The 26,828-nt window shown below is 57.9% G+C and overlaps 2 protein-coding genes across 16 annotated transcripts in view; one reads left to right on the top strand and one right to left on the bottom strand.

The window, feature by feature from the left end:
- The first annotated feature begins 489 nt into the window (after nucleotides 1–489).
- Scrib (scribble planar cell polarity protein) lies at nucleotides 490–23,032 on the top strand. Of its 15 annotated transcripts, none has more exons than XM_020170330.2 (39): nucleotides 490–714; nucleotides 1,917–2,034; nucleotides 2,131–2,209; nucleotides 2,303–2,392; nucleotides 2,478–2,534; nucleotides 2,621–2,684; nucleotides 2,787–2,861; nucleotides 2,928–3,072; nucleotides 3,495–3,613; nucleotides 4,499–4,698; nucleotides 4,773–4,939; nucleotides 5,034–5,164; nucleotides 5,260–5,385; nucleotides 6,130–6,297; nucleotides 6,922–7,308; nucleotides 8,005–8,070; nucleotides 8,211–8,273; nucleotides 8,782–8,871; nucleotides 9,454–9,531; nucleotides 10,124–10,447; nucleotides 10,553–10,633; nucleotides 10,713–10,967; nucleotides 11,308–11,418; nucleotides 11,526–11,819; nucleotides 11,890–12,078; nucleotides 18,292–18,402; nucleotides 18,480–18,536; nucleotides 18,628–18,702; nucleotides 20,094–20,156; nucleotides 20,652–20,735; nucleotides 20,899–21,006; nucleotides 21,094–21,253; nucleotides 21,328–21,466; nucleotides 21,562–21,747; nucleotides 21,837–21,979; nucleotides 22,059–22,096; nucleotides 22,205–22,279; nucleotides 22,518–22,569; nucleotides 22,652–23,032. In XM_020170330.2, the coding sequence occupies exons 1-39, from the start codon at nucleotides 556–558 to the stop codon at nucleotides 22,795–22,797; spliced, it is 5,073 nt and encodes a 1,690-aa protein (XP_020025919.2). In that variant the 5' UTR covers nucleotides 490–555; the 3' UTR covers nucleotides 22,798–23,032. The 15 variants fall into 15 exon arrangements, with proteins under 15 accessions (XP_020025919.2, XP_020025929.2, XP_073925471.1 ...); XM_020170340.2 differs by having other exon boundaries at nucleotides 21,328–21,478; XM_074069370.1 differs by lacking the exon at nucleotides 20,652–20,735 and adding an exon at nucleotides 20,461–20,523 and having other exon boundaries at nucleotides 21,328–21,478.
- Nucleotides 23,026–26,828, bottom strand: part of Iqank1 (IQ motif and ankyrin repeat containing 1) — a 35,453-nt gene continuing 31,650 nt past the window's right edge. Inside the window, 9 exon segments of the mRNA XM_074069383.1 lie at nucleotides 23,026–23,524; nucleotides 23,590–23,724; nucleotides 23,799–23,873; nucleotides 23,875–23,890; nucleotides 23,994–24,102; nucleotides 24,361–24,453; nucleotides 24,555–24,609; nucleotides 24,692–24,800; nucleotides 24,803–24,836. Of these exon segments, the coding sequence (XP_073925484.1) occupies nucleotides 23,221–23,524; nucleotides 23,590–23,724; nucleotides 23,799–23,873; nucleotides 23,875–23,890; nucleotides 23,994–24,102; nucleotides 24,361–24,453; nucleotides 24,555–24,609; nucleotides 24,692–24,800; nucleotides 24,803–24,836 (930 nt within the window). The 3' untranslated portion in view covers nucleotides 23,026–23,220.

The following is a 26,828-nucleotide window of genomic DNA, read 5'->3' as shown; positions in this document are numbered from 1 at the left end:
CTCCGGCGATCTTGGGGGGCCGGGCGACCCGTTCCGGTGGGCGGGGTTTCTGTCGTCGCTGCTCCCAGGGTGCCCTGCGCCCGGGCAGTACCCCGCGTCCCGGCAGGCTGTGCGAGCGGGTGCTACGGGTCCTCGGAGGTGTCGTGCCGCGGGGCCTTCTGGGGGCTGCAGTTCTGGGCGGTGAGGGCGGGCCTCGGCTTCCCGGCGGGCTGCGCGGCCGGGCGGTAGTCGCGGGCGGTCGCGGCCGGCGGCGGCGGTTTCAGCTGCGGTACTGCGGGAGGACGAGCGACGAGCTGGGTGGACCGGGCGGAATGCGGAACCGCCGCCTAAGAATCTGAGCGCCGCCGGGCTGCGCCCCCATCTGGGCGCCGCAGTCTACGCGCGCGGTGAGGGCCGGGCCTCGCGCTGCTCACTGCCGCGGCCCGCCCCGGCCCCGGCGGCCCGCCCCCTGCGCACCGCCCGGCCCGCGCCCGGCGCTCATGCGGGCCGAGCCCCGCCCCCCGGCCCGAGCCCGCCGAGCACCGCCCGAGCCCGCGCGCGCCTCCCGCCCGCACCATGCTCAAGTGCATCCCGCTCTGGCGCTGCAACCGGCACGTGGAGTCGGTGGACAAGCGGCACTGCTCGCTGCAGGCTGTGCCGGAGGAGATCTACCGCTACAGCCGCAGCCTGGAGGAGCTGCTGCTCGACGCTAACCAGCTGCGCGAGCTGCCCAAGGTGAGCGGCCGCCGCACCTGCCGCCCCGCCGCCCGCGGGCTCGCGCTCCGCGGGGTCTGGACGCCGCGGCCGCCGGGTGGAGCGGGCCTTCGGCAGGCGCTGCCCGGGCGGGGCACCGCAGCCTCCAGCCGGCCCTGCTGGTTCCTACTGGCCAGAGCCCCGCCCCGGCCAGCCCCACCCTCCCCCAGCCGCTTGCGCTGGCACCAGGTGGCAGCGGTCACCGGGTGCCCGCTTAGGGCCGGCATGGACACTGAGCCTAGAAGAGGAGCCGAACAGAGATGCCAGTGGGGGCGCGGCAGGTGGATGGGACCAGGGCGGAGGGCGGATCTGGGGTGACGATAGGTAGATTGCGAGCTGCTCTGGAGATGGGTCTTCTCCCTGCCCTGCTCCTCTTTCATCCTGCGCAGGACTGGGTGAGGGGCTCTCCTAAGGTGACTGGAGCGAGGTTTGTTCCCTGCCCTCCTTTCTGTGTTGAGTGGCCGCCTCATTGCTCGTGTTCCTTCCGGTCAGTTTGTTTTTTTTTTCTGAAAGGAGACCAGAGGAAGCAGGTTATGAAAGATTTCCTTTTCTGAGATGGGGGGCCAAGTGACCTGATGTTTGGGGGCTGGTGATACTGAGGGTGTGGCTCCATTCTAGGCTGATAACCCTGTCTCCAGGACCCACCCGTGTGCCTTGTAGTCCTCTGTCATAGCACTACACATGTTTGCAGCGTTACATTGGGTCCTTACTGTTTTCTTGACTGAGTTCCGCTGAGTTCTTAACGCTCATTGCTGGGGCGCAGTAGCAAAAGCCCATGTAGCCCCGTGGAGGGCTCACTTGTGGATGGAAGAAGCAGCTCAGGTGGCAGATGGAGTTCTGATGGTGACACAGTAGGAGGCAGGGCTCGGTCTCCTCAGGAGCTGATGATATGTGTTAGGTGGGGTTGATCGCACTGATGGTACAACAGTGACCGTGTGTGTGGAAGGTGGACCAAAGACATCAAGTGGAGATTCGATCAGGTGTGGAAAAGGGGTGTGCAGCATGTTTCCTTGAGTCCCTCACAGCAAACTGGGAGTTAGGCTAGACCCCAGGCCCCTCTGTGATATGGGACAGTTAGAGGTCCAGAGATCTGTGACCCATGACCTTGTATGTCCAGGAGGCTTTCTCTGCCCTCAGGGGCCTCAGCTGCAGAGCCTCCCCCTGATCACACGTCCTGCCCACAGCCTTTCTTCCGACTGCTGAACCTGCGCAAGCTGGGCCTCAGTGACAATGAGATCCAGCGGTTGCCACCCGAAGTGGCCAACTTCATGCAGCTGGTGGAACTGGATGTGTCCCGAAATGGTGGGCAGTCAGGAAGGGGAAGGGGCTGGGAGGTGGCTGAAGGGTCCAGGGAGCCCCTGAGGCTATGAGCATCTATGCATGGCACCCCTGCCCCAGATATCCCTGAGATTCCCGAGAGCATCAAGTTCTGTAAGGCTCTGGAGATCGCGGACTTCAGCGGGAACCCCTTGTCCAGGTGGGTGGCCACTCACTGTGGGAGTTGGCCTTGGGCCATGGGAAGTCTACAACCATTTTCTGGGCATTTGAGTTCCCCAACTTCTTCCCCCAGACTCCCGGATGGCTTCACGCAGCTGCGCAGCCTGGCTCACCTGGCTCTGAATGACGTGTCCCTGCAGGCACTGCCTGGGGATGTGGGCAAGTGAGTGCCCGCTTAGTGAATGGGTCTGGGGAGGATTTGGCTTGGGCCTGCCTTTTTCAACCTTGGCCCCTGGTGTCTCTTTCAGCTTGGCCAACTTGGTGACCCTGGAGCTCCGAGAGAACCTGCTCAAGTCTCTGCCTGCGTGAGTGTGGGGCCTCCACCCAGCCTGGGGTGGAGCTGAGCTAGAGCCTTGGCTGCGTGACCACACCGAGACTGTTTCCTCTGCAGGTCCCTGTCTTTCCTGGTTAAGCTGGAACAGCTGGATCTGGGAGGCAATGATCTGGAGGTGCTGGTAAGTGGGGACTGTCGGGGCAGGGTAGGTTGGGTGTGGGGCAGCTGCTCCTGGAGGGCAGGACATCATACTGTTACCTCCTGTCCCCATCTCTTCTTGCAGCCTGACACTCTGGGGGCTCTGCCGAACCTGCGGGAGCTGTGGCTAGACCGGAACCAGCTGTCGGCACTGCCCCCGGTGAGTGAGGGTGGGACTGGCCTCCTACCTCCAGCTGCTGCCCTCTGACCCTCTGCCTGTCCTCAGGAGCTAGGGAACCTACGGCGCCTGGTGTGCTTGGATGTGTCAGAAAACAGGCTAGAGGAGCTGCCTGTGGAGCTGGGCGGTCTGGCGCTGCTCACAGACCTTCTGTTGTCCCAGAACTTGCTGCAGCGGCTGCCAGATGGCATTGGTCAGTGCACTGAGAGGCTTGGGGCAGCCCACTGGGTGTGTGAGGGAGGGGGGTCCTGGGTGAGGGCCTGACTTTGACCAGGATGGAGGCACCCTAAAGACAGGAGGTTAGGCCTCGGCCTGCATCTGGTACTCATTTGGCCAGGTAATAGCCCAGGGGGCCGGGGTAGCTTCTGCCAGAGCAGGATCATGAGGGGTTTGTAAGGGTGGATGGGTGGGCAGACCTGCAGGTCTGTAGTGAGAAGGGTGGGAGGGATGGGCACAGGGACTCTCAGGGTCCTCAGAGAAGCTATGACAGTCACCAGAGAAATGGGGGGAGGATGTGGCTGATCTGGAAACCCATCTTCCCTACAAGGGTGTGTCAAACACTTGGGTGTGCCCTTGGTTCAACTCAGCTTGGTCACCATGTCTCCTTGATGCCAGGTCAGCTGAAGCAGCTGTCTATCCTGAAGGTGGACCAGAACCGGCTGTGCGAGGTAACCGAAGCTATTGGGGAGTGCGAGAACCTCTCTGAGCTGATACTCACAGAGAACCTGCTAACGGTAAGGCAGCCCTTAGGCACCAGGCCCTGGCAAGGAGGTGTGTTCACAGTCAGTATGGGAGGCAGAGGACAGGGACTTCGAGGTGTGCAACGCCAGAATGAATATCTGCTGGTGGTGGTATGTGTTGCATACTGACAAGTGCTGGTGGTGGCTTGACCCATGGGAACTGCTCAGGAGAGACACCCTTGGGGTCAGGAAAGGGAGCTCACTGGTAGGAAATGAAGTGGGGCCCTGCCAGTTGGTGTTAAGAGCTCAGTCTGTGAGATGTGGGATGGCAGCAGGAAGGAAAGAAGGGAATTCAGGGATAAGAACTGTTTGCATTTCAGAGAGAATGAGTTGAGGGGCGGGAAATCAAGCTGCCCCTCTTGCTGTGCTGGCCAGCAAGAGCAAGGGCTGTGGAACCAAAACTGGGCTGGCCATGGTGATGCCAGTCCTCAGACTGGGAGACAGGCTCTGCTTATAAGCCAGGCATCTATAGAACGTGCCTGCATGAGATGCCTGTGGTTACAGTGGTGGGGGAAGAGGGATTCCTAGAGATAAAGGGGTGGATAGGAGCCGGAGGCAGTGGGGACATCAGTGTGTCCTTGAGCACACAGCCTAGGAAGGTCTGAGCCATACCTGCAGGACAGAGCCAGAGATGGTGAGGATGAGGTCTTGGCTGTCCCCACAGGGTGTTTGGTGGCCTTGGGAATAGGAGGGGACAGAGAAAGCCACGTACCCTAGTTGCATGTCCAGGTCTCCAGTCCTAGTCTCTGAGGGCTGTGGGGAGCCCTGACCAGAGCGAGCTGTGGTCTCCCTCACCCTTTATCTGCTTGAGGGGCTGTCCTCATCCTCCTCCCCACACTAGGGGGCTTCTGCCAACCTCTGATCCCTCCTCCTGGCTAGGCCCTGCCCCGCTCTCTGGGCAAGCTGACCAAGCTGACCAATCTTAATGTGGACCGGAACCACCTTGAGATGTTGCCACCTGAGATTGGAGGCTGTGTGGCGCTCAGCGTTCTCTCCTTGAGGGACAACCGCCTGGCCGTGTTGCCTGCTGAACTCGCCCACACAGCCGAGCTGCATGTGCTTGATGTGGCTGGGAACCGGTGAGTATCTGCATGGCCCCTGGGGACCTGGCCGTGTCCCCAGCATGCACTGACCATGCCTGCCTGACCCCCAGGCTGCGGAGTCTGCCGTTTGCGCTCACCCACCTCAACCTCAAGGCGCTGTGGCTGGCCGAGAACCAGGCACAGCCCATGCTTCGGTTCCAGACTGAGGACGATGCCCAGACTGGCGAGAAGGTGCTCACCTGCTACCTGCTGCCCCAGCAGCCCCTGCCCAACTTTGGTAGGTTGCTGGTGGCTGCAGTCCTGACCTAGGGGCAAGGCCTCCGATGGAGCCAGAGGAGGAACCCAAGCCCCTGACCACTTGCCTCCCACAGAGGACCCAGGGCATCAGGGTAGCCCCTCAGAGAGCTGTAGTGATGCCCCCCTGAGTCGTGTTAGCGTCATCCAGTTCCTAGAGGCTCCAGACGGTGACGAGGATACTGAGGAGGCTGCTGCCACGAAGCCGGTATGGAGGGGTGGGGACGCTGGGAGGTGCACCTCCACCCCACCCCTGCCTGACCCCTTCCTTGCCTCTGTCCCTCATCCCTGTCCCCACTGTAGGGCCTGCAGCGTCGGGCTACACCTCACCCCAGTGAGCTCAAGGTGATGAAGAGGGGCATTGAGGAGCGCCGGAACGAGGTCTACACCTGCAAGCCTGATCTCGGGCCACCCTCACCCTCGGAGGAGGTGGGTGTGAAGGGATGGGAGTGCGGGATGTCTCACCTGTCTTGGGAGTGGGCTGTGAGAGCTGGGACTGCCTGGAGAAGGGGGCAGGAGACAAGCTGGTGGACACAGGGACAGCTGCAGCTGAGGGCTGCGCTGGGTGAGGGTGGGGGAAGGTGGGATGCGAGCAATGTCTTTGGGCTTGGAAAACAGGCACAGCCAGGGTTCGGTGTGTCCAGGGCCACGTGCCAGGTATGTCTTAGTGGCAGGGGGTGGTGATCTGGTAGGGGGCCATGCTGCCTATCTTCTTCCCAGTTGTCTATGTTGACTGTCCAAGTGTCCCTCAGCACTTGGGAGGGGGTTTAGCGCTAGAATTGGGCAGGTCTGCTGCTCGTATGAAGCTTCTGATACCATGACTAGAAGATATTTTGGGGCCTCTGGATGCAGTAGGACCAGTAAGCTAGGGTGCTAGTATACATGCTGGTCATGTATGGCTACCTGCCACTGACTGGGGAGGGGACTTTCTCCCGGGAACTAGTGCGGCCCTTGTTTTCCATGCTTTCGGGAGGGCTTTCCTGGGGCTAGACTGTAGGACCATGGCAGTGTGTCCAGGACTCTGGAAAGAATGTGGCTTCCTGGAGTCTGGGACAGGGACTGGCTGCAAGAAGTGAGCCTGCTGGGGTGCCACAGCTAGGGCAGTGGGAAGCCAGGAAGGGGAGCAGCCTGTGGGCCACAGCTCCCATGCAGTGACACTGCTGCCTGCTGCAGGAGAAGAGACTGAGCACAGAGTCTGGCTTGAGTGGAGGCTCTGGCCGGTCTGACAGCACAGCCTCTGAGGGTGATCCTGAGGCCCCACTAGCTGAGGTACCAGGGCTGGAGCAGCAGGAAGCTACACCACCTGGTCAAGAGGAAGCTATGGAAGAGGACTATGATGAGGTGAGGACAGGCAGGAAGAAGGTAGGAGGCCAAGTCTTGGTGGCCACGGGGCCAGGAGCAGGGCCTGCTAGTGTACAGGCTACCCACCCTGCACCCTCCCAATCAGGTGTGTGGTTGGGATTATTAGTGTCCACGTGGATGGCCTCTAGGCCATGCTGGGTGCTGGCTAGCAAGGGGGGTACATACAGGGGGTTCACCTGGACAAAGCTTTGGCAATGGGTACGCACGGGATAGTGATCCTAGGAAATTCCTGGAAGGGGTGATGCCCCGAACCCGGGTGATAGTCTCCACACAGCCATCAGTGCCACCTACAAGCTTACTGCCCCTAGACATTCCTCCTTCCTTATTTCCTGGCCCCAGTGGATTCGTTACCCCTCCCCATCTGGCTTCTACCTGTCTCTGCATTTCTATTTGGAGCACCACATTTCTCTGGGAAGAGTTCTGTGGCCCAAGTCTCCCCAGGCTAAGTTCTCATCCTTGGCACAGCACAGAGCCTCTGTCCATTACCTGCAGGGCTCCAAAGGGCTTCCCTGAGCCAGTGTGGCAGGCAGACACAGAGCCTGGCCCTGGATGGAGGGAGAGTGGGTCAGAGCCAGGCTGCCCCTTATGTTTACACCTGCACAGCCCACAGTACACTTCGCAGAGGATACGCTGCTATCCAGGGAAGATGGTGAGAGTGAGGAGGGGCACCCTGAGGCCCCTTGGCCCCTGCCAGGTGGGCGGCAGCGCCTCATCCGCAAGGACACGCCCCACTACAAGAAGCACTTCAAGATCTCCAAGCTTCCACAGCCCGAGGCTGTCGTGGCCCTGCTGCAGGGGATGCAGCCAGATGGGGAGGTCCCCACAGGGCCTGGGGGCTGGCACAATGGTCCCCACACACCCTGGGCTCCTCGGGCCCAGGAAGAAGAGGAAGAGGAGGAAGAGGAGGAGGACAGGGCTGAGGAGGAAGGCGAGGCCACCACGGAGGAGGAGGACAACGAGGAGGCTGTGGCTTCTGCTCCCTCCGTCAAGGTGGGTTTCACTTGCCCGGCCCAGGCTCCCTCTGGCCACCCAGACGAGTTGTGGATGTGCTGTGACTGGTGGTATTGTCACCTTGGTCCCTTACGGGGTTCCGCGGACACTGACCTTAGTTAAAGCTCATAGTAGCTCCCTGGGTTAGCATCTCCATGACGGACTGGTAGGCCAAAGGGGCCCACAAAAGCCATGGGCCTCTCCGCACCCTTGGCCATCTGTGTGCAGGGGGACTAGACGGAGGCCCCCTCCTCTCCAGGAGTTGCTGGCTCTCCCAGGATCCTCCCTGGCAGAGCTGTGGCTCATTTTGTGGGCATAGCACTCCCTCCTCTGCTTTACCAGACAGCCACCACCACTGCCACTTGGAACCCCCCCACACCTGCCCCCAGGCTCAGGCAAACCTCTAGGAGCAGTGGTGTATCCCTTCAGGGCCCTCAGGTTTTACTCTTGATGGCTCACAAAAGGATATGTCTGCTCATTGGGAACCATCAGATGTTAGAGAAAGCCCCAGGCCCCCCAGTCTGCCCAGAGGCACCACCCTTCCTGCCTACAATACCCCTACCCTGACACCATGTGTCATGGTGATGACACATGACAGCTTCAGGGACATGGGGGTCAAGTCAGGGATAGCCATGCCTGAGTCCCATCTACTTTGAAACCTCTATCACAGCCAGCCCTGCCCTACTCATCTGGCAGGTCTGCAGGTCACTCTCACACCTACAGACTATAGGCAACCCATGCCTGGGACTGTGCCAAGCCCAGGTAGGGAGGTACTGGCTCAGGCCATAGGAGCTTGATGGGGTCTTTCTTCTGTCCTCTCTGCTCGTGGTGAGGGCTGGGTGAGGTGGTGGTGGTGTCCAGCGGTGGCTAACCTGCATGCCTCGCTGCTCCTGTCCTAACAGGGGGTGTCGTTTGACCAGGCCAATAACCTGCTGATAGAGCCTGCTCGCATTGAGGAGGAAGAGGTCTGTACTGCTCGCTGCTGCTCTTTGCTCTGGGTCTGGGCTGCTGACCTTGCTTCTTGGGCTGCGGGTTCTCACCTCTCCCCTCCCTCATGGATCGAGTGCAGACCCTCCTTCTTTAACAGAAGAGCTCCTGGCAGCTGCCATAGTTGGGGTCCTGTCCCCATCCCCCCACGGTGTGCTCTCTGTCAGAGCAGCACACCTTCACCCTGGGGCAGCCTGTCTCACAGGATGAGTGGAGGTGCTGGTCAGTTTCCTGTATTCCTACCGTGAATCTTGAGGTAGCCTTGGCTACAGAAGAAGGATCAGGCCCCACTCAGTGGAAGACGTCCACTCAGCCCTGGACCACCCATTACTCACCTGCTGCTCCCAGAGTCCTGGGAACCTCCCCAACTGCTTTGTTCTGTCTCTGCTACCTGGTGAATGAAGCTGTCTACAGCCAGCTCCTTCGGCTGCTGTGAGCACATGTAGCCCAGGCCTTCCCAGACAACCATGTCTGCTCTGTTTCCAGCTGACACTCACCATCGTGCGGCAGACAGGGGGCCTGGGCATCAGCATCGCAGGGGGCAAGGGTTCCACTCCCTACAAGGGAGACGACGAGGTGAGTAGCTACCCAGCTGTTCACTGGGCCCAACTGCCCTTGAGCTCCCTCCTGTCTGCACCTGCTGCTCAGAGTCTTCCCATCACTCTGAGGGGACCTCTTGAATCATGTCTGCTAGATGTTTGAGCGCACTTGGCCTCTACCAGGAGAATGTATTGTCCAGTGCAGGTCACCCTAGGGTGCCAAGTGAACCCAGGGATGTGTTCATATAGGATGTTAGCATCTGAGAGCAGCTTGCAGGGTGGCCAGGCTGCCCTCTTTCTATACTCTGGCCTTTCCTGTTCTGTGCCCACTTTGAGGTCAAGAGCCTCTTCCTAGGTTAACCTGTAGCTATTAGCTCCCTGGACTCAGGACTCCACTGTAACCTGAGCCCGTCTGCTCTGACCCCCTCCAGGCCCACTATTCCCCTTGAACTTGGGGGTCTTTGCAGCCTCTCCAGGGAGCGGGCCAGGGCTGTAGTCTGCAGAGAGTGGGTCTCCCCTCTGCCTGGTAGCTTCTAACCCTTTGACAGCCACCACGGGCTCCTCCCAGAAGGGCAGAATGGAGGGCAGGCTCTGTAGACAGTCCCTGCTTATTCTCTAGGGCATTTTCATCTCTCGGGTGTCTGAGGAGGGCCCTGCAGCCCGCGCTGGAGTTCGAGTGGGCGACAAACTCCTTGAGGTGAGTGATGACCCCTGCTCAGCAAAGAGCAGCAGTGCCATCTGAGGTCCACAAATCCTTGGCTGTCCCCATCAGGTGTGGAACTCATAAGCCAGGGTCGAGGGAGCCTGACTGCCTGCCCCCAGAGACACTCTGTCTGGACAGGAGGCATGAGTGACACCAGCCCCACCAGCAGCAGTGGAGCTTGCCAGGGACTTTTGTGGGGACCTGGTCTCTGAACTGGAGCCCAGGAGCCCTGGCCTGGGCACCTGGCTGTTGGGGAGCTCGTGGGGAGGTTGGGTTACTCCTGTGGGGACAAGGGTGAAGCTCTCCGTGTGTTTCTCGTCATGTCTGCCCATGAGTGCTGCCCATGAGTGCATGCCCATGAGTGGGCATGGGATTGTCACCCCGGTAGCCTCCGGTGTTCTCCGCCAGGCTCCTCAGACGAGGGCAGGGAGCAGGAGATGTCTTGGAGTGGAGGCACCATTGTAGACTGGCTACAGGGTGTCTGCCTAGCCGTATGGGGGGCTTGTAGCACACTGTCAGTGCCCAGCTGTCAGGGTGACTATGGCTGGGTGCTGATATGTGCCCTGACCTCTCCCCACTATCCAAGGTGAATGGCGTGGCTTTGCGGGATGCGGAGCACCATGAGGCTGTGGAGGCACTGCGAGGGGCAGGCGCTGCTGTGCAGATGCGAGTGTGGAGGGAACGAATGGTGGAGCCTGAGAATGCAGTCACCATCACACCTCTACGGCCTGAGGATGACTACAGCCCTCGGGAGCGGCGGGGTGGTGGCCTACGCTTGGCCTTGCTCCAGCCTGAGACCCACAGCCCCCTCCGCCAGCGCCACGCAGCCTGCCTCGTGCGCAGTGAAAAGGGACTGGGCTTCAGCATTGCTGGTGGAAAAGGCTCCACGCCCTACCGGGCTGGTGATGGGGTAAGACAATGTGCCTGGGGCACCTGGAGGGGACTCCCAGAGGAACAGGCTGTGCTGCCATTCTGGCCTGCTGGCCTCACAGTGTTGCTCCTCCCTCCCCTGCAGGGAATCTTTATCTCCCGCATTGCAGAGGGGGGTGCTGCCCACCGGGCAGGCACTCTACAAGTCGGGGACCGAGTCCTCTCGGTGAGTGAGGGCAGGTGGGCCCGCCCAGTGTCTTCTGTCTACCCTGCCCACCCTCTCTGACCCAAGTGTGTCCCTACAGATCAATGGAGTGGACATGACTGAGGCCAGGCACGACCATGCTGTCTCCCTACTGACTGCCGCCTCCCCCACCATTGCCCTGCTACTGGAAAGGGAGACTGAGGGGTCCCTCCCCCTGACTCCCTCACCGCATGCCTCCCCCATCCCCACCGCCACTGCTGCTACCACGACCACTGTCACTCCTGGGGAGCCTGGGCTGCCCCGGCTGGCCCCCAGCCTGCTGGCTGCTGCCTTGGAAGGACCATACCCCGTGGAGGTGAGACACCTGCCCACTGCCTGCCTGGCATCCACTCTGGGCAGAAAGCAGTGCATCATCTTGCCATGTGTGCCTGCTCTGCAGTCCATGGTTTGACCCCTGCCTGCACCAGCACAACCGTCCCACTGGTGCCCTGTCCCCTCACGTGGCTGCATTCAGTGAGGGTGAGGGCTTCCAGCCACATGAGTTGATGGGCAGCAGAACTGTAGCAGCCTGGAGGGCCCTAGCAGCACCCCAGCCCCATCCTGAGGGTATAACCACTCCTTGCAGAGCCCATGGCCAATGCCCCACCCTTTCGTACCCCTTCCTTTCTTGCTCTGAGATCTGTCCTATGTTCCAGGAGGTCCGTCTGCCCAGGGCTGGGGGCCCACTGGGGCTTAGCATCGTCGGGGGCTCTGATCACTCCAGCCACCCGTTTGGTGTCCAGGAGCCTGGTGTGTTCATCTCCAAGGTAGAAGGCCTGGCGGGCAGCTCTGTGCAAGAAAGACCCATCCTGGCCGCCCTGAACAAGGGTCATAACAGCCCCAGCCCACCGGATGCTGCTCTCCTCCCCAACAGGTGCTCCCGCGGGGCCTGGCTGCTCGCTGTGGCCTTCGGGTTGGGGATCGCATTCTGGCAGTGAACGGACAGGATGTACGGGAGGCCACGCACCAAGAGGCAGTCAGTGCCCTGCTCCGACCCTGCCTGGAGTTGTCACTGCTGGTGCGGAGGGACCCGCCCCCCCCAGGCATGCGGGAGCTCTGCATCCAGAAGGCCCCCGGGGAGAAGCTAGGCATCAGCATCCGTGGGGGTGCCAAGGGCCATGCAGGCAATCCCTGCGACCCCACAGATGAGGGTATCTTCATCTCCAAGGTGAGAGCCTCCTCCTTGGTGCTGTGGGTGGGTGCGTGGGTGGCTGGGTCTTACCCTGGTCTTCCTGCAGGTGAGCCCCACAGGGGCGGCTGGGCGTGATGGCCGGCTGCGTGTGGGGCTGCGGCTGCTGGAGGTGAACCAACAGAGCCTGCTAGGCCTCACGCACGCTGAGGCTGTGCAGTTGCTGCGCAGCGTGGGTGACACCCTCACCGTGCTCGTCTGTGATGGCTTTGACACCAGTACCACCATAGCCCTAGAGGTTAGTGACCTGCCCTGGGACCAGGTGCTGCCCACGACTGTCCCATGGCATGGAGTGGCAGAGCCTTTCTGAGCCTGGTCACCATGCTGTCCGGAGGCTCTAGTCCAGGTGGGATTAGGCAGTGAAGAGATAGATATGTCCTGGTCCTAAGAAAACAGGTGCAGCTGGGCTCTGGCCAGGCAGCACCTGAGAAGGTGTGGCCATTAGCTGGTCAGAGAGACTGGAGAGTCCTGCCTGGAGCCCCCCAGCCAGTAATGGAACTTCAGCACAGATTGCACAGAGGTTCCCCAGCCCATGGTTTCCTGCTCCTCCCTGGCTGTGCTTGATCCTAGGATGCTCTTCTGGAGAGCTCACTTACACCCATGTTCTGTCTGACTGCTGGCCTCCCACTCACTTTGCCCCAGAGTTGGCCCCAGAGCCTCTGCTCGCACAGAGAAAGAATGTCCGGCTGCCAGGCCTGGGGCTCCAGTCTTACTCTCCTGTCTTGTCCCACTTACTGTCCCAGGGCCCCTCCAGCATCAGCACCTGCAGGCCAAAATGACCTCCAAGGGGTCTTCATCTGCAATGGCCACCAGCTCTTCAGAGGGCATGATAGCCATGCTGGTCTCAAGGGCATGGGTGGCTGTGTCACCACTCCCCATGGCCTCTACACCTCAGCCCCCTCGGACACACAGTGCCCCTAGGTTGACTCACTTGCAGTCCATCTTTAGGATGGAGATTTCCTCCAGAGACAACCCAGGCTGATGCGCAGATGGTGTGCGCTGCCTCAGACACCAGCGAGGTCACTGTAATGAGAAACAAGTTGCCTTAGTCTGTTTGGTGCACAACTGGATGTTGAGCTGGAGCCTACGTGATCTAAGGTGTCACTCCCTGGGCTCACAAGTCTGGCCCTTGTCCTCACTTCTGCTATCCCAATGCAGTCCTGGTGGTCCTGGGGGTAAATCTCTTTTAGGATTTATGCTCTGGGTGGTTTGGTCCTCAGAGAGGGCTTGCCCATTGTTTACTTATTTTAAAATGAATATTTAAACATTTTGTGTACAAAACATTTACTTGTTTTAAACTTGCACTTCAGAGAGGAACCCTCCCCAGGGAAGGGTCAAGCTTCTAGAAGGGTAGGGCTAGCATGACTCATACTGACAGCCGGTCCACATCACCTTGGCTCTACATCCACTTGACTGTGCATTGGCCCCTGGTATGTGACATAGGTTGTCCTTACTGTGCCTGACTGGCCACTCTGTGTACGCACACATGCTGGGTAAGGGTTCCTGCAGGAAGGTCAGAAGCTGAAGGTCTCAAACCTTACTCAGCCTTGGCCATGTCCACATCCTCCTTCTGGGGAGCCAGGCAGGTGTCTGCCAGCTCTGGCAGATGAGGAGCCCTAGCAGCAGAAGCTGAATATTCTTCTGGAACCACTGTCCCCTCTACATACTCACTCCATCTCAGGACACATGACTGCTCTTACGCCACAGGTGCACCACCTTCCCCCACCTTCCCCTGCCCTCCCATCCCCCATTGTGTAGGCCATGTCTGGCCTGTGCTCTGCAGCTGTTTTTCTCCATCCATCACTGAGGTTTCCTTTTTAGGATGGTACCTTTTGGGTCACAAAATTTCACAATTTTAATCAATTAAGTCTTGCAGCATTTCCCTTTAGGACTTTTTAAGTCTGGCTTTTGCTTAGGAAAATCTTCCCCTCTTATGGTTGTAAAAGCACCCTGTATTTTTTTCCAATACTTCTATGACTTTTTAAAATGCAGCTCTGCAGTCCACCTGGAATTGCTGTTGGTGTGAGTGGACACGAGTTGTCCCCACAGTGGTTACTGATATGCCTGTCACTCCCTGCTGCTCTGGGGAAATGTGACTTCATTGTGATGTTACATCTGTGTGTTCCAGCTTATTTCTGGACTCGGTCCCAGGGAGCTGTGCATCTCACACGGTGCCGCACCATATACATGCTTGTCACTGTGTAGTGAGTTCCAGTATCTCAGACAAGTCAAGTGACCAGTCAATTGATTGTACTCTTTTTTTCTGAAAACTTTGTTTTGTTTTCTCTTGTGAACTCATCTACCAGGTACCATAACAAAAAGTGGTTGGTGCCTCCAACCACTTGGGGTCTTTTTTTTTTTTTTAACTCATATGTGCATACCATGTTTGGGTCATTTCTTCCCCCTTCCCCCCCCTTCTTCCCCCGCCCCCCGCCTGCTCCTTCCCTTACCTTGCTAACATCCCGTTACCAGGCAGAAACTATTTTTGCCCTTATTTCTAGTTTTGTTGAAGAGAGAGTATAAGCAATAATAGGAAGGACCAAGGGTTTTTGCTAGTTGAGATAAGGGTAGCTATACAGGGAGCTGACTCACATTGCTTTCCTGTACATGTGTGTTACCTTCTAAATTAATTCTTCTCGAACTAACCTTTTCTCTAGTTCCTGGTCCCCTTCTCCTATTGGCCTCAGTTGCTTTTAAGGTATCTGCTTTAGTTTCTCTGCATTAAGGGCAACAAATGCTAGCTAGTTTTTTAGGTGTCTTACCTATCCTCACCCCTCCCTTGTGTGCTAAAGCTTTTATCCTGTGCTCATAGTCCAATCCCCTTGTTGTGTTTGCCCTTGATCTAATGTCCACATATGAGGGAGAACATATGATTTTTGGTCTTTTGGGCCAGGCTAACCTCACTCAGAATGATGTTTTCCAATTCCATCCATTTACCAGCAAATGATAACATTTCGTTCTTCTTCATGGCTGCATAAAATTCCATTGTGTATAGATACCACATTTTCTTAATCCATTTGTCAGTGGTGGGGCATCTTGGCTGTTTCCATAGCTTGGCTATTGTGAATAGTGCTGCAATAAACATGGGTGTTCAGGTGCCTCTGGAGTAACCTGTGTTGCATTCCTTTGAGTGTATCCCCAGGATGGGGTCATCTTTTTTTGTAAGTTGTCCTCAAGTATATTCCTAGCTTGCTCTAGTTTTGTAAGAGTTCCAATGAATCCTTATTGGCTTTGCTTTGTTTCCTTGCAGAAACCCTGTAGCCCACAGTGATGGAGTGGGGCCGCCTTCCCAGGTTGCTCCCCCCACACGTGTCTTTTCGCCCTGCTTGCCCTCCCCCTGTGCTGTGACCAGCAGTGGTGGGGGCTGGTGGCTTTGTCTTGTGCCTAACTTGGAACTGTTTCATCCTGTAGTGTGATGTTTCTCGTAGTTTTTTTTAAAGCTTTTGTTGTTTTTAGCATGTTGTACTAGAGTTTGAAGTCAGAGCCTGTGTTTGCCAGGCAGGTGCTCTACCACTTTAGCCACACCTCTAGCCCTTTTTTGCTTTAGTTATTTTTAGATAGGGTCTCACACTTTTACCAGTGGCCAGCCTCAGACTGTGATCTTCCCAATCTCTACCTTCCACCTCCTAAGTAGCTGGAATTACAGGCATGCACCACTATGAATGGCCCTTAGAACATTTTTTTAATTGGGGGAGCTGTTTCGACTTCCAACTATGAGACTGGTGTTCTGCAGTAGGTGGTGAGATTCCTGAAGTGGTTTTACACCATGTGCTCAATGAGGCTGGTTCAGCCCACAGAGGTGCCATCAGCAGGCTTGGGACTTGGGAGAAAGGGACCTGATGTTTACACAGCAGGGTTCTTCACAGCAATCTTTGGATTCCTGGCTTTTCTCACACACACACACACACACACACACACACACACACACACACACACACACACACACACACATTAGAGTGTCTGAGCCTACGGGATTTGGTTGTGCATCTGAAGCCTCTGGGGCATGGGCAGGGTGATCCTTACTTGCACCCCATTTCTGCTTTCTCTCTCAGTCTGTCTTTGTTGTTGGGGGGCAGGCATTACTGGGGTTTGAACTCAGGGTCTCACTCTTGATCCACACCCAGTAAAGTGCAGCCGGTGAAGGTTCTGAGCAGGAGATTGGTGTGCTTTTAATACTTGCGGGTGTTTTGTTTTTGCTGTTTTTCTTAAACTTGGTCACCTAAATCGTCTGTTAGCCTGTCTGGCCTGCGGTGTCATTTGTCAGCTGCGTTCTGTAGCAGCTTATGAGCCTCTCTAGCTCTCTGGGACAGCAGTGTCTCACAGGTGCTGGTGGACCTGCCTTGCCTGTGGAGTAGGGCTGGTGTGTTTTTAAGGCTCCTGCACAGGTTGATAGACCTGGGCTCTTGCTGGTGTTCTGCTCTTCCCTCTGGGTCTGACAAGGGGATAGCAGCAGGGCTGCCTCAAGGGCCACTGAGAGAGCAGGCACAGCAAGCAGCTCAGCACATACCTGCCTCACCAGTGCGCCAGGGCTGTGAGCAGGTCTTTCCAAAAAACTTTGCACTATGCTCTCCCATGTGCTTGGTGTGAAGAGAAGTCCCCCTTCTGCTATGTCCCTCTGTGGACCTTGGTGTGTGTGTCCCAAGTGTCCCATACAGACAGCCCCTGACTCACGATGATTGGACAGTGGTGCAAAGTCAGCACTGAGGGAGTAGAAACTATACTTTACGATTTGAATTTGGGTTTTCTTCTGGGCCAGAGGAGAATGTGTGACTCCCGCTACTCGGAACTCTCCCCCGCCAGTTTGAATACCTCAGACAGGGCCTGAGCAAGTCCTGGCCATTGGGTCACTGCTTGACTTTTCCTTTGGCATCTGCATAAGACCAGCTTCTCCTCCCCATTCATGTCAGCATAGCCTCTGATTTCCATTGTGTCTCACAGGTGACATTTCATTGGTCAGTTTTTTGATACTCAGGTTGTCCCAACCATGACCACGAAAGGGGCTTCAGACTGGGCCTGGGTCCTTCTGACACCATTCACCTGCTCCAAGCACTTTCTTATCTCACACTTCTGCCCAGCCATTTCTCTAGGGAGTGCTGGCTCCTTTTAGTGTTGGGGATGTTGAGAAGACAAGGCCTTGGAGCCAGGCAGTGCATTGCTGTCTCAGGGCCACTCATTGGCCAGAGCTAGGGAATATGTGAATAGTTGCCACCTCTGGTTATTTCTGGAGCCATAGGTGAACATGATATTGTTCACCTTCCAAGTCAGCTCTGCACCGCAGCCCTTATGTGAGTTGCCTTCTCTGATTTGGGAAACCAGGCTTTCTTGATCTTGCTGCTTTTACTCTGCTTAGTCTCTGTGTGTGTGTAAGGACCTGCCCAGTGGCCTTTAGATTGAGTTACTCCAGAAGGGTACCTGTTTGTTATTTGAGCTTCTAGTGTTGTCAGAATCAGAGAGAGACATTTATACCTCCCATCATAACTCTGTACCCAGCTCTCATATTTTCCCTGGTCTTTGCTTTTTGTGTTTAGCTACTCATTTATTTAGCACTTGCAATTTATGATCACCATGTTACTGCTGCTAAGTGTCCCCAGCCCCTGCTCCATGCTCTTAACCTCAAGTTCCATCTTCCTCAGTCTGAGCAGCTGCTCTCTGTGCTTTGTTTGGCCTCCCTTGTCTTATTGTTTCAGTGGTTTTTAAAACCACAACATCTGGGCTGTGTTTCAGCCCTCACTGCTCATCTTTGTTTTTCTGGTAGGGACCTTGCTCTCAACAAGGCCACTGGTAACTGGCTTTCCACCATGCTGCCTCTCGTTCCTCTGGTGGTAGAGGCCTGAGCCAGTCCCTTTGTGCCTTGTGGTATGGAAGCAACCATTCCCATGTTTCAATCACCTGTGTTTACCCTTAACTCAAGCATACTTTGTACCCAGGCCCCACGCCCTTACCCTGCCTGGCAACCCCTACACACCTTCCCTCTGCAGACTCCCAGTCTTTGGATTTTGACAGGCGGTGTTGCCCTGAGGGTCAGGACTAGAAGACTTTTCCTCTCAGCGTGTCTCATCTCTGCCCACCCTCTGCACACTCCAGATACCCCTTGTCCATCTAGGAGCGTCCTTCTGCATGAGCACATTGCTGTGGCTCACTTTCTTCCTGCTCCTATCCTATCTGTCTGTCACTTCGTTGTTCCTGGGGTGACTACAGTCGCCCTTCTCTGCACCCCTGCCAAGCAGTGTGGCCACCCTGCTTTACAATTCTGCCACATGCAGATAGGTGCTGCAGTCCTGTGCCCTGGGCAAGCTGGGGACAGTTACACTTGATTGACCAGCCTGGTGGGATGTGATCTCCTATGTCCACTGTGGGCCACTGGCTTATCTTTGGCCTAGGCTTCAACCTGCCCTGGAGTTTGGACCTTCCCAGCAAGTTCCCTACCCTCAGTTCACTCCTTTCCTCTTAGGTATCCCCAGGTGTCATTGCCAACCCCTTTGCAGCAGGCATTGGCCACAGGAACAGCCTGGAAAGCATCTCATCCATCGACCGGGAGCTGAGCCCTGAGGGCCCAGGCAAGGTCAGGACTACAGTGGCCAGGAGCCCAAGGCTAGGAGCCTGAGCTGCTGGTCCTGACTGTGTCTGCTCTGCTTACAGGAGAAGGAGCTGCCTGGTCAGGCCCCACACTGGGGGCCTGAGGCTACAGAGGCAACAGTGAGTCCTACCTGGGTCTGGCTCTGAGCCCTGGGTGGCCATACCCCAGGCACAGAGCATCTGCCAGCACTGTGTCCACTCTGCTTCCCAGGGACGGAGTCTAGAGCCCCTGAAGCTGGACTATCGTGCCCTGGCTGCTGTGCCCAGTGCTGGTGGCATGCAGAGGGTGAGTGCCATGTGTGCGGAGTTGCAACCTTGCCTGGTCTGTCTGTCACCACCATTGACTGGCCTGCCTGTGGGTCTCATCCTGCCTTAATTGACTCTCTCCACCTGGGGGCCCTGCCAGCCAGCTCAGGCCTTTCCGTCTCCAGTACTAGTGCCAAGGCCACCATGCAGGGTAACTCTGCAGGTGCCTCAACCAGAGTTTGGCCCAACAATGTTTTGTCCTTTTTTGTTTTTTGGTTTTTGCAGGGGAGAGAATCCAGAGTCTTATTCGTGGTAGACAAATGCTCTTCCACTGAGCCACAACTCCCATTCTTTGTGCCTTTAATTCCTGACTTCAATCATGAGGCAGTGGTATGGTCCCTCATAGCTGAGGGCATAGAGTGCAAAGGGGAATTCTTTGAAATCCCTGGCCCCTTTCCCCTTCCCCATACACTCCAAGCAGTTGCATATGGGAGAACCTGAGCTCAGCCTGCTGCAGGCAGGGGGTCTACCAGGGTACAAAGGCAGCCGGAAGTCCAAGGAGCCATTGGGGCACCTGATGGGTTGGGTGTGTACAGCCTCCATAGGGTGGATGGGCTGGAGCAGCTGCAAGCAGTGATGGAGACCCGTTGGGTAAGGAAGGCATGGCACTAGCAGCTGTGCTGGGGGTGGACGCAGGCCTAGGCTAACGGTGGCCTCCAGGACACCACAGTTGTGGGCCTGTGGACAGACAAAGAGGACATTCAGTCCTTACTCCTCCTCAAGAGACATTTATAAATAACACTCCCAGAGGGTACACCCCCAGCCCCACTAGGAGAATCTGCAGGAACATGAGTGCTTGAGGGGTGGACTTGGCCAGGACACTGCAGTGTCACTGGGTGGGGCCTGGGGGTAGAAGCAGCCCATTGAGGGGCTTTTAGATACCAGCCCTCCTTCCTTCTGCTCCAAGAGGGAAGTCCCTAGGAGGAATGGAGGCCCACACTCCTCTGATGGAGAAGGGACAGAGCTGTGGGTAGCTGGCAAGGGTTGGGGCCTCCCTGGCTCATAGACTAGGAGGCCACACTGGAGCTCGAGGCATGCTGCTGGTAGATGGGCTCTCTGGGCCCTAGCGACGCTGTCTCATATAGGTCTGTCCCTGTCTGTCCCCAGCTGTCCTTGCATAGTTCAGGGCTGCATGCTGGGTAGTGCCCCACTGCTGCGAGCAGGCACCCAGCTGCCTAGCCCGGGCCCCCGACAATGCCCTCCCACACCCAGCCTTATGGTGGGGGAGAAGCCCATTTGGTGGCCAAGTGATGTCCCTGGGCCATGGTCAGGTCAGAGAATTGAAGGCAGCTTTTCTGTCAACCCTGTTCCTCCTTCCCTGGGACACAACCCTGCCAGGCCCTTCCCCTACCCACTGCCCTGCTCCTCCAGGGACCATCTGGGATGACCGGAGGGAAAATGGCTGAGGACCCCTGCTCCCCTGGCAACCAGCAGGTGAGCAGCCTCGTCACAGGTCCCTACAGAGACTACAGAAAGGTGCTGGGTGCAGGCCTCCCTGGCAGGAGACAGGCTTTCCTCCTGGGGACACCTTTGTGGCCAGAGCTGGCTTTGGTGAGAGCAGGGCCTTGCGCTTGTGCTGAAGGGGCTTGAGTCCTCAAGATGTGGATTGATGCCCACACCCAGCACCACAAGGGCCTGCCAGCACACTGACCCTCTTGTCTGTGGGTCCTCTGGGGCCCCCACCCTGCCAGCTGCATGGGGATGGTCAGGCCATGGGCACCCTATCCATGCACTGCAGGGTGGGGGTGGGCACAGGGCCCACGTGAAACCCAGCTCAACTCCTCAAGGCAGGGTCATTTGGGTGAGTGTCTACCCTATCCCTGCTGCCAACCTTGGCTCCATTTCTGTCTTATCTCTTTCCCCCTTTCCTGGACCTCTGATCCTGCTCTCCTCTGACCCCACCCCCAACCCCACCCCTGCCCTTTGCAGACAAAACCGGGGGTGATCCAGCCATTGGCTCAGGCCTGGCCAAGGGGCTCCCCGGCTCCCAGGGGCAGAGGTGGTCCCTGCTCTGTGAGTGTCCTGTCCTGCAGGGGTGGGGGTGACAGAGCTTCCTTCTGCAGCAGGATGGTGGGTGGGGGTCAGTTGCAGTCAGTGGGGACAGCTGGTGGCTGAGTGGGTGGTGGCCACATGGTGACAGCTGCCCAGCCCAGCTCACAGGAGCCCTGCTCCCCAGCCACCCTCCCCACCCTCCCCGGATGAGCTACCTGCTAACGTGAAGCAGGCCTACAGGGCCTTTGCAGCTGTGCCCACTGCACACCCTCCTGAGGACAGTGCTGCCCAGGTATGCTGTGTTGAGTGTGGGGAGGGTGCCCAGTGTGGGTGTCCCCAGGGAGAACACCAGCCAAGTCTCAGGCCCCGCTTCCGCCAGCCCTCCATGCCTGGGCCAGCGGCCTCCCCAGAGCAGCTGTCTTTCCGGGAGCGGCAGAAGTACTTTGAGCTGGAGGTGCGGCTGCCCCAGGCTGAGGGCCACCCCAAGCGTGTGTCCCTGGTGGGTGCTGATGACCTGCGAAAGATGCAGGAAGAGGAAGGTGAGGGGTACGGGTGGTGGGAAGGGATCGGATGGAACAGCCTGGCATGGCCTGACCTGCTCTCCACCCCACAGCCCGAAAGCTGCAGCAGAAGAGGGTGCAAATGCTGCGGGAGGAGGCTGAGAACACAGGGCCAGAAGCAGGGCTCGTCCTGGACAGGGAATCCCCGGATGAAGAGCAGCAGGAGGCCGAGCCCCCCTGGGCTGGCCCCGGGTCTGCTGGAGGGTGAGGGCGGGAGGGTGAGGGCACCGATGCCTCCTGCCCACCGAGTTCCCCACACCCATAATGCGCCCTGTCGGGTTCCCCAGGTCCAGCCCAGCGTCCCCGCCACCCGTGGGAGGCGGCGCCCCGGTGCGGACAGCCAAAGCTGAGCGGCGCCATCAGGAGCGGCTTCGCATGCAGAGCCCTGAGCTGCCAGCTCCCGAGCGGGCCCTGTCCCCGGCGGAGCGCCGGGCCCTGGAGGCGGAGAAGCGGGCGCTGTGGAGAGCGGCCAGGTGAGCCCACCCAGGCCTGCCCGCCGCCGCCCGGGTCCCGCCCGCCGCCGCCCGGGCCCCGCCCAGCCTCGCCCACCTTCTTCCTGCAGGATGAAGTCTCTAGAGCAGGACGCTCTGCGCGCGCAGATGGTCCTCAGCAAGTCCCAGGAGGGCCGGGGCAAGCGAGGGCCCCTGGAGCGGCTGGCGGAGGCCCCTTCACCGGCGCCCACCCCATCACCTACCCCCTTGGAAGGTCAGTGGGGATGAGGGGGATGCGGAGGGTTCTGCCTGCTGTATGGGCCTCTCTTAACACCTGCTCCTTGTGCCCCCAGACCTCGGCCTTCAGACCAGCACCTCCCCTGGACGCCTGGTGAGGAGCTTGCAGCCATCGCCCTCCCACACCCCACTTCATACTCTCCGCCCTCACCTCTCCCTCGCACTGTCTCTGCCTCTTTCTCCCTCATGCTGTCCTTTCAAGCCCTTGTCTGGAAAGAAGTTTGACTACAGGGCTTTTGCAGCCCTCCCTTCTTCCAGACCGGTCTATGACATCCAGGTACTGGTGGCCCCCTGACCCTGAAGCACGTGCATGGGCCCAGTCCCCGCTCGCGCCTCTCTACCTGTCGCTGGGTCTCTGCCCACCCCTTTCCGTGCGTTTCCCACCCGCCTTTCTTTCTGCCTGTTCTGCCCTGACCCGACCTGTGCTCTGTCGGCCTCTGAGCCAGGCCAAGTCCACGTGGGTGGTTTCAGGCAAGTCTGGGACCAGCCCTGACCAGCCCCTGTCCCCATCACAGTCACCAGACTTTGTCGAGGAGCTGAGGTCCTTGGAACCATCCCCCAGCCCTGGTGAGTTGGCGCCTGGCTGGGAGTGAGCTCCCAGGGTGTCAGGCCACACTTGGCTCACATCTTCCCTGCCTCTGCCCAACAGGTCCACAAGAAGAGGATGGAGAGGTGGCCCTGGTGCTCCTGGGTAGGCCCTCACCCAGTGCCTTGGGTCCTGAAGATGTGACACTGTGCAGTAGCCGCCGGGCCATACGGCCAGGGCGCCGAGGCCTGGGCCCTGTGCCCTCCTAGGGCTGGGTGCCCCCTCAGACTTGCGGTGGGGTCCTCCAGCTCCATCATCACCCTTGCCCCAAGTCTTTTAACTTGGGTATTAGCATTTTAAAGAGACCCCCCCCCTCAAGAGTTCTGGCCTCTAACTGCCCCCTTCCCCAAGCCAGAATCTCTTGGCAAGACTGTAACTAGTGATGTTTGTACAACCAAAGACTCTATTTTGTGGTTTAAGGAGAATAAAATTGACTACGTTTTACCTCCCGTCTGTCTGTCCACCCACCCACCATACTGACCCCTCCTGCCCTACAAGGCACGGGTGCCCAGGGCTGCCCACCCAGGCCTCTGTCCTCCCAGTGTCCTGTAGCTGAGGCCCAGACTGGCGGGGGCCATGGACTTGTACATGCAATCACAGATACGGTGCACATGCTTTATTGGGGTGCTGCACTAGAAACTTCTGTTAGGCAGCTGCACACGTACAGGTAGCAGAACCTGCAGCTGCTCCGCAGGCGGCCACTGAACCCGGGTGACAAAGAAGAGGCGGAAGTGCTCCAGCCGCGCCTCCTGGAACTGGGCGGGCTCGTACTCTGGCCCGTCCGAGGGCCTCAGCAGCGACAGGTACCCCTCCTGTGCCAGCAGCCCACGGCTTAGCAGCGCCTGTGCCAGGCCTGGCTGCACCTCCTCCAGCTGCCTCTGCACCACCTGAAATAGGTCCACCTCACTCAGGTCAAACACCAGTGGCTTCCCGTACCTGTGGGTGCAGCCACTGAGGGTGGACAGAGACTGGGGCAGTCTGCGTGCCCTGACTCACCTCACCTGAGTGCCCCCAGCAAAGCCAGCCGGATCCTCTCTGGTCCCAGGTGCTCTGGGTCCAGTGTATCCACGTAGTTGGTGTCCTGGTAGCGCAGGAAGGTGGCCGCCTGGCCCGAAGGATCAATAACAAGAGGCCACCTGAGGGCACCCACCAGGTCGCCGCTGTCCAAGGCACTTTTTGATTCACCCACACCCAGCCCGACAGCACTGACCGGCCATCCACGCGGATACAATCACCCACGTCCTTCATCAGTACATCGTGGAGCTCGGTGACCTGGCACTTCAGCCGGAACCTCCTCTTCTTCTGTGAGGGTGTTAGGGTGCAACCAACCCAAGAGCCCAGCTCTGGACCCCTCCCTGGGCCGCTCCTCTCCGGCCACCCAGCTCCCTTCTGAAGCCCCACCCACCCTCCTGGGTCTGCTCCCGAAGCTCTAGCCTGGCCATGGCCAGCGTCTCCTCAGCCTTCTGTGCCTCCTGCCGCAGCCTGTACACTTGGGCCTCTGCGTCCTTGATGGCCTGGAGCAGGGGGCCACGCCACCATCATCTGCCTGTACCTTCTGTGCTCAGAATGGCTCCTGATAGAGGAGCCTTCACCCGCCTGGCACAGGGATGCCCCGAAACCAAAGGTGCCTGCCAGGGCCTCCTTTCAGCCCCACCTTTACCCCAAGGAGCCCACTGCTGCCAGGTACCTCCCCAGACTTGGGAGGAAAAGAAGCCTGTGATCCCCGGTCTGGGAAGGCAAACCCCTGGGCTGGTGCAGAGCGGGACGGTCACCTGCAGCGTGACCTCCGTCTTCCCCGTGCACTTCCGTTCACACTTGTCATGCTCTGTGATCCTCCTGTTGAGCTCGCAGTAGGCCTGCTGCAGCTGGGCGGGAGTTGTTCCCTGCAGAAACTGGCATGGCCTCCAACCAGGGCAGCCTCTCCCCAGCCCACCCTCCCTCAAGGGAGTGAGAGGCTGCAGCTCACCTCCTTGTGACACTGCTGCTGCTCCTTGGTCAGCTGCTGTACCTTAAGGTTCAGGCTGGGATGGGAAGGAATGTGCCCTGTCAGAAGACCACCCCACACGCAGCTCTCTGCCACCACCCATCCCCAACCTCCAGCACCGCTTAGCCTCAGCCTCCGCCTCCTTGTGCCTCTGGGCCTCCTGGGCCCGGCGCTGCTGCTCCGCCTCCATGTTCTGGAGCATGGCTTCCGTGAGGCTCAGATCCCATGCTGCAGCACACTGACCACCGCGTCCAGTGAGGCTACCTAACAATAGGGTATTTGTCTGGTACTTGGACCGTGTGTGTTCTGAGCCTTCTGTCCAACCTAGGAAGGAGGGACTTGAGCATCTTAGAGAAAAGAATGCCAGGGTCCAGGACGGCCACAGCACCCACAGGGCTGGTTCTTCCTGGACCCAGAACCATGACCCCATGGCCAAGACCCAGACTTCCCCCAGCAGCAGCTGTCCCCTCCCCAGTGACCTGACCTTTCAGGGACACACAAAGGGGTACAGCAGCTGGATTCAGAGCCCTGCTGCCAGCCGACTTGCTAACTCCCGTGCCTGGCTGTAGAGCAAGGGTGATGCTCATGGGGTTACAGCGAGGACAGGGATGTCAAGGCCAGAGTAAGCCTGGTTGACTCGACCACGGAAGACAGAGATGAGGAAGGGGCTTCGTGGAGGGCAGCGGGCCCCTGGAGGGCTGGGGATATGGCTGACACATGGAAGTGCACCTCTCCAGACCTGTGATATGCTAATGGGATTAAAGATGGCCCCTGTCTACTGGCCCCATGTTGTTCACTTCCTCACGGCGGCTAGGATATTGGTCCAAAGGCCCCCAGAGCCAAACTCAAGTTTTCCCAAACAAGCACACATTTAGACACTTACCCTGCAAAACTGCTCCCAATATCTGCTGGCCACAGCTAGGACACCCCGAGGGAGACCCCAGGCCACACCGCCCTTCACAGCTAAGCCCCCCCACTGCTGCTGACATCTGCCTGCAGACCTGCCCGTGCTGCCCGAAGAAGACTCGCTGTGTGCCACTGCCACCCTTGTCCTGTCTTGATAGCCTCCAATCCTGGACTCCTCACACCTGCTTCTCCCTCACTCCCCTGCAGCCACAGTCTCCTTTCTTCCCCTCTGGGCCGTCCGCTGCCACTGTCTGGAAGCTTCTCAGATACTCAGAGCATGTGTGCCCTCACCTCCAGATCTCTCCTGCACGTCACTTCCTCGGGGAGGTCCACCGTGGCCATCTTTCTTAAAATTACAACCACTGTCCTGCCTGCCCTACCCCCACTCCACTCTGCGCATTTCCCGTGGTACTTATCATACTGTCGTGTGACTGGCTGCGGGTTGCCTCCTACCAGTGGGAGCTCTGTGACGGAATGGACTCTGTTTTGTTCAAGGATTTCCCCCAGGCTCAAATATTTTGTCAAGTGGTCCAACAGCTGGGCTAGCAAATGAACGGATGGATGGGTTAACGCACACCTCGTATACCGACTGCGAGAGACAGGAGAGGTGGGCGGCTTCATTGACAAATGCACAGATGGGCGAATGAGTGGGGGGCCATTGAGCAATTTATGGGTTAACAGAGGACTGCAACCCTCACTTTGGATGGAGGCTGTAAGGACTGCACCCTCAGAATAACAGGGACCCAGAACTGTCCCCACAGGGACTTCAGCTCAGCTTTAAGTCTCTGAAGCCCTGACACTGGGGGAGACTCAGACTGCTAGCAGTCTGATGCATGGCAAAATTGTGTTAGGTCCTTGGTGCGGGATAATATTATTTTGCTGGGCTTCAAATTATTTTTACAGATTAAAAATATGACATAATAGGGCTGGCGGAGTGGTAGGCACCTGCCTAGAAAGTGTGAGGCCCTGAGTTCAAACCCCAGTACTGCTAAAACAAAGGTGATAAAAAATATGACACAATAAAAAGGCATAGGAGCCAAGAAGACAGTATAAAGAAAAACCGGTAGCAACTCTAGGTGACAGAACAGATCCACAGGAACTGGAGTTGTAAGCTACAGACTTTTTAAAATAAGGGAAATGGAAAACTCGATTGAGAATGGTTGAGAGCTGGAAGACATACAGTGTGTGTGTGTTCACATGCATGTGTACGTATATGTACAACGGTGTATACATATATATATATAACAAAGTTTCTGGAAATTAAAATCAAAATTAAGAATACAGTATATATATTCATCAACTAGCTAGATACAGCTAAAGATAGAAATAGTGAACTGGAAAAATGTCATA

The sequence above is a fragment of the Castor canadensis genome, chromosome 3 (assembly GCF_047511655.1).
Source record: "Castor canadensis chromosome 3, mCasCan1.hap1v2, whole genome shotgun sequence".
NCBI classification, from domain to species: Eukaryota; Metazoa; Chordata; class Mammalia; order Rodentia; family Castoridae; genus Castor; species Castor canadensis.
The sequence above is the reverse complement of the archived record's forward strand: the minus strand, read 5'-3'. Positions and strand labels throughout refer to the sequence as shown.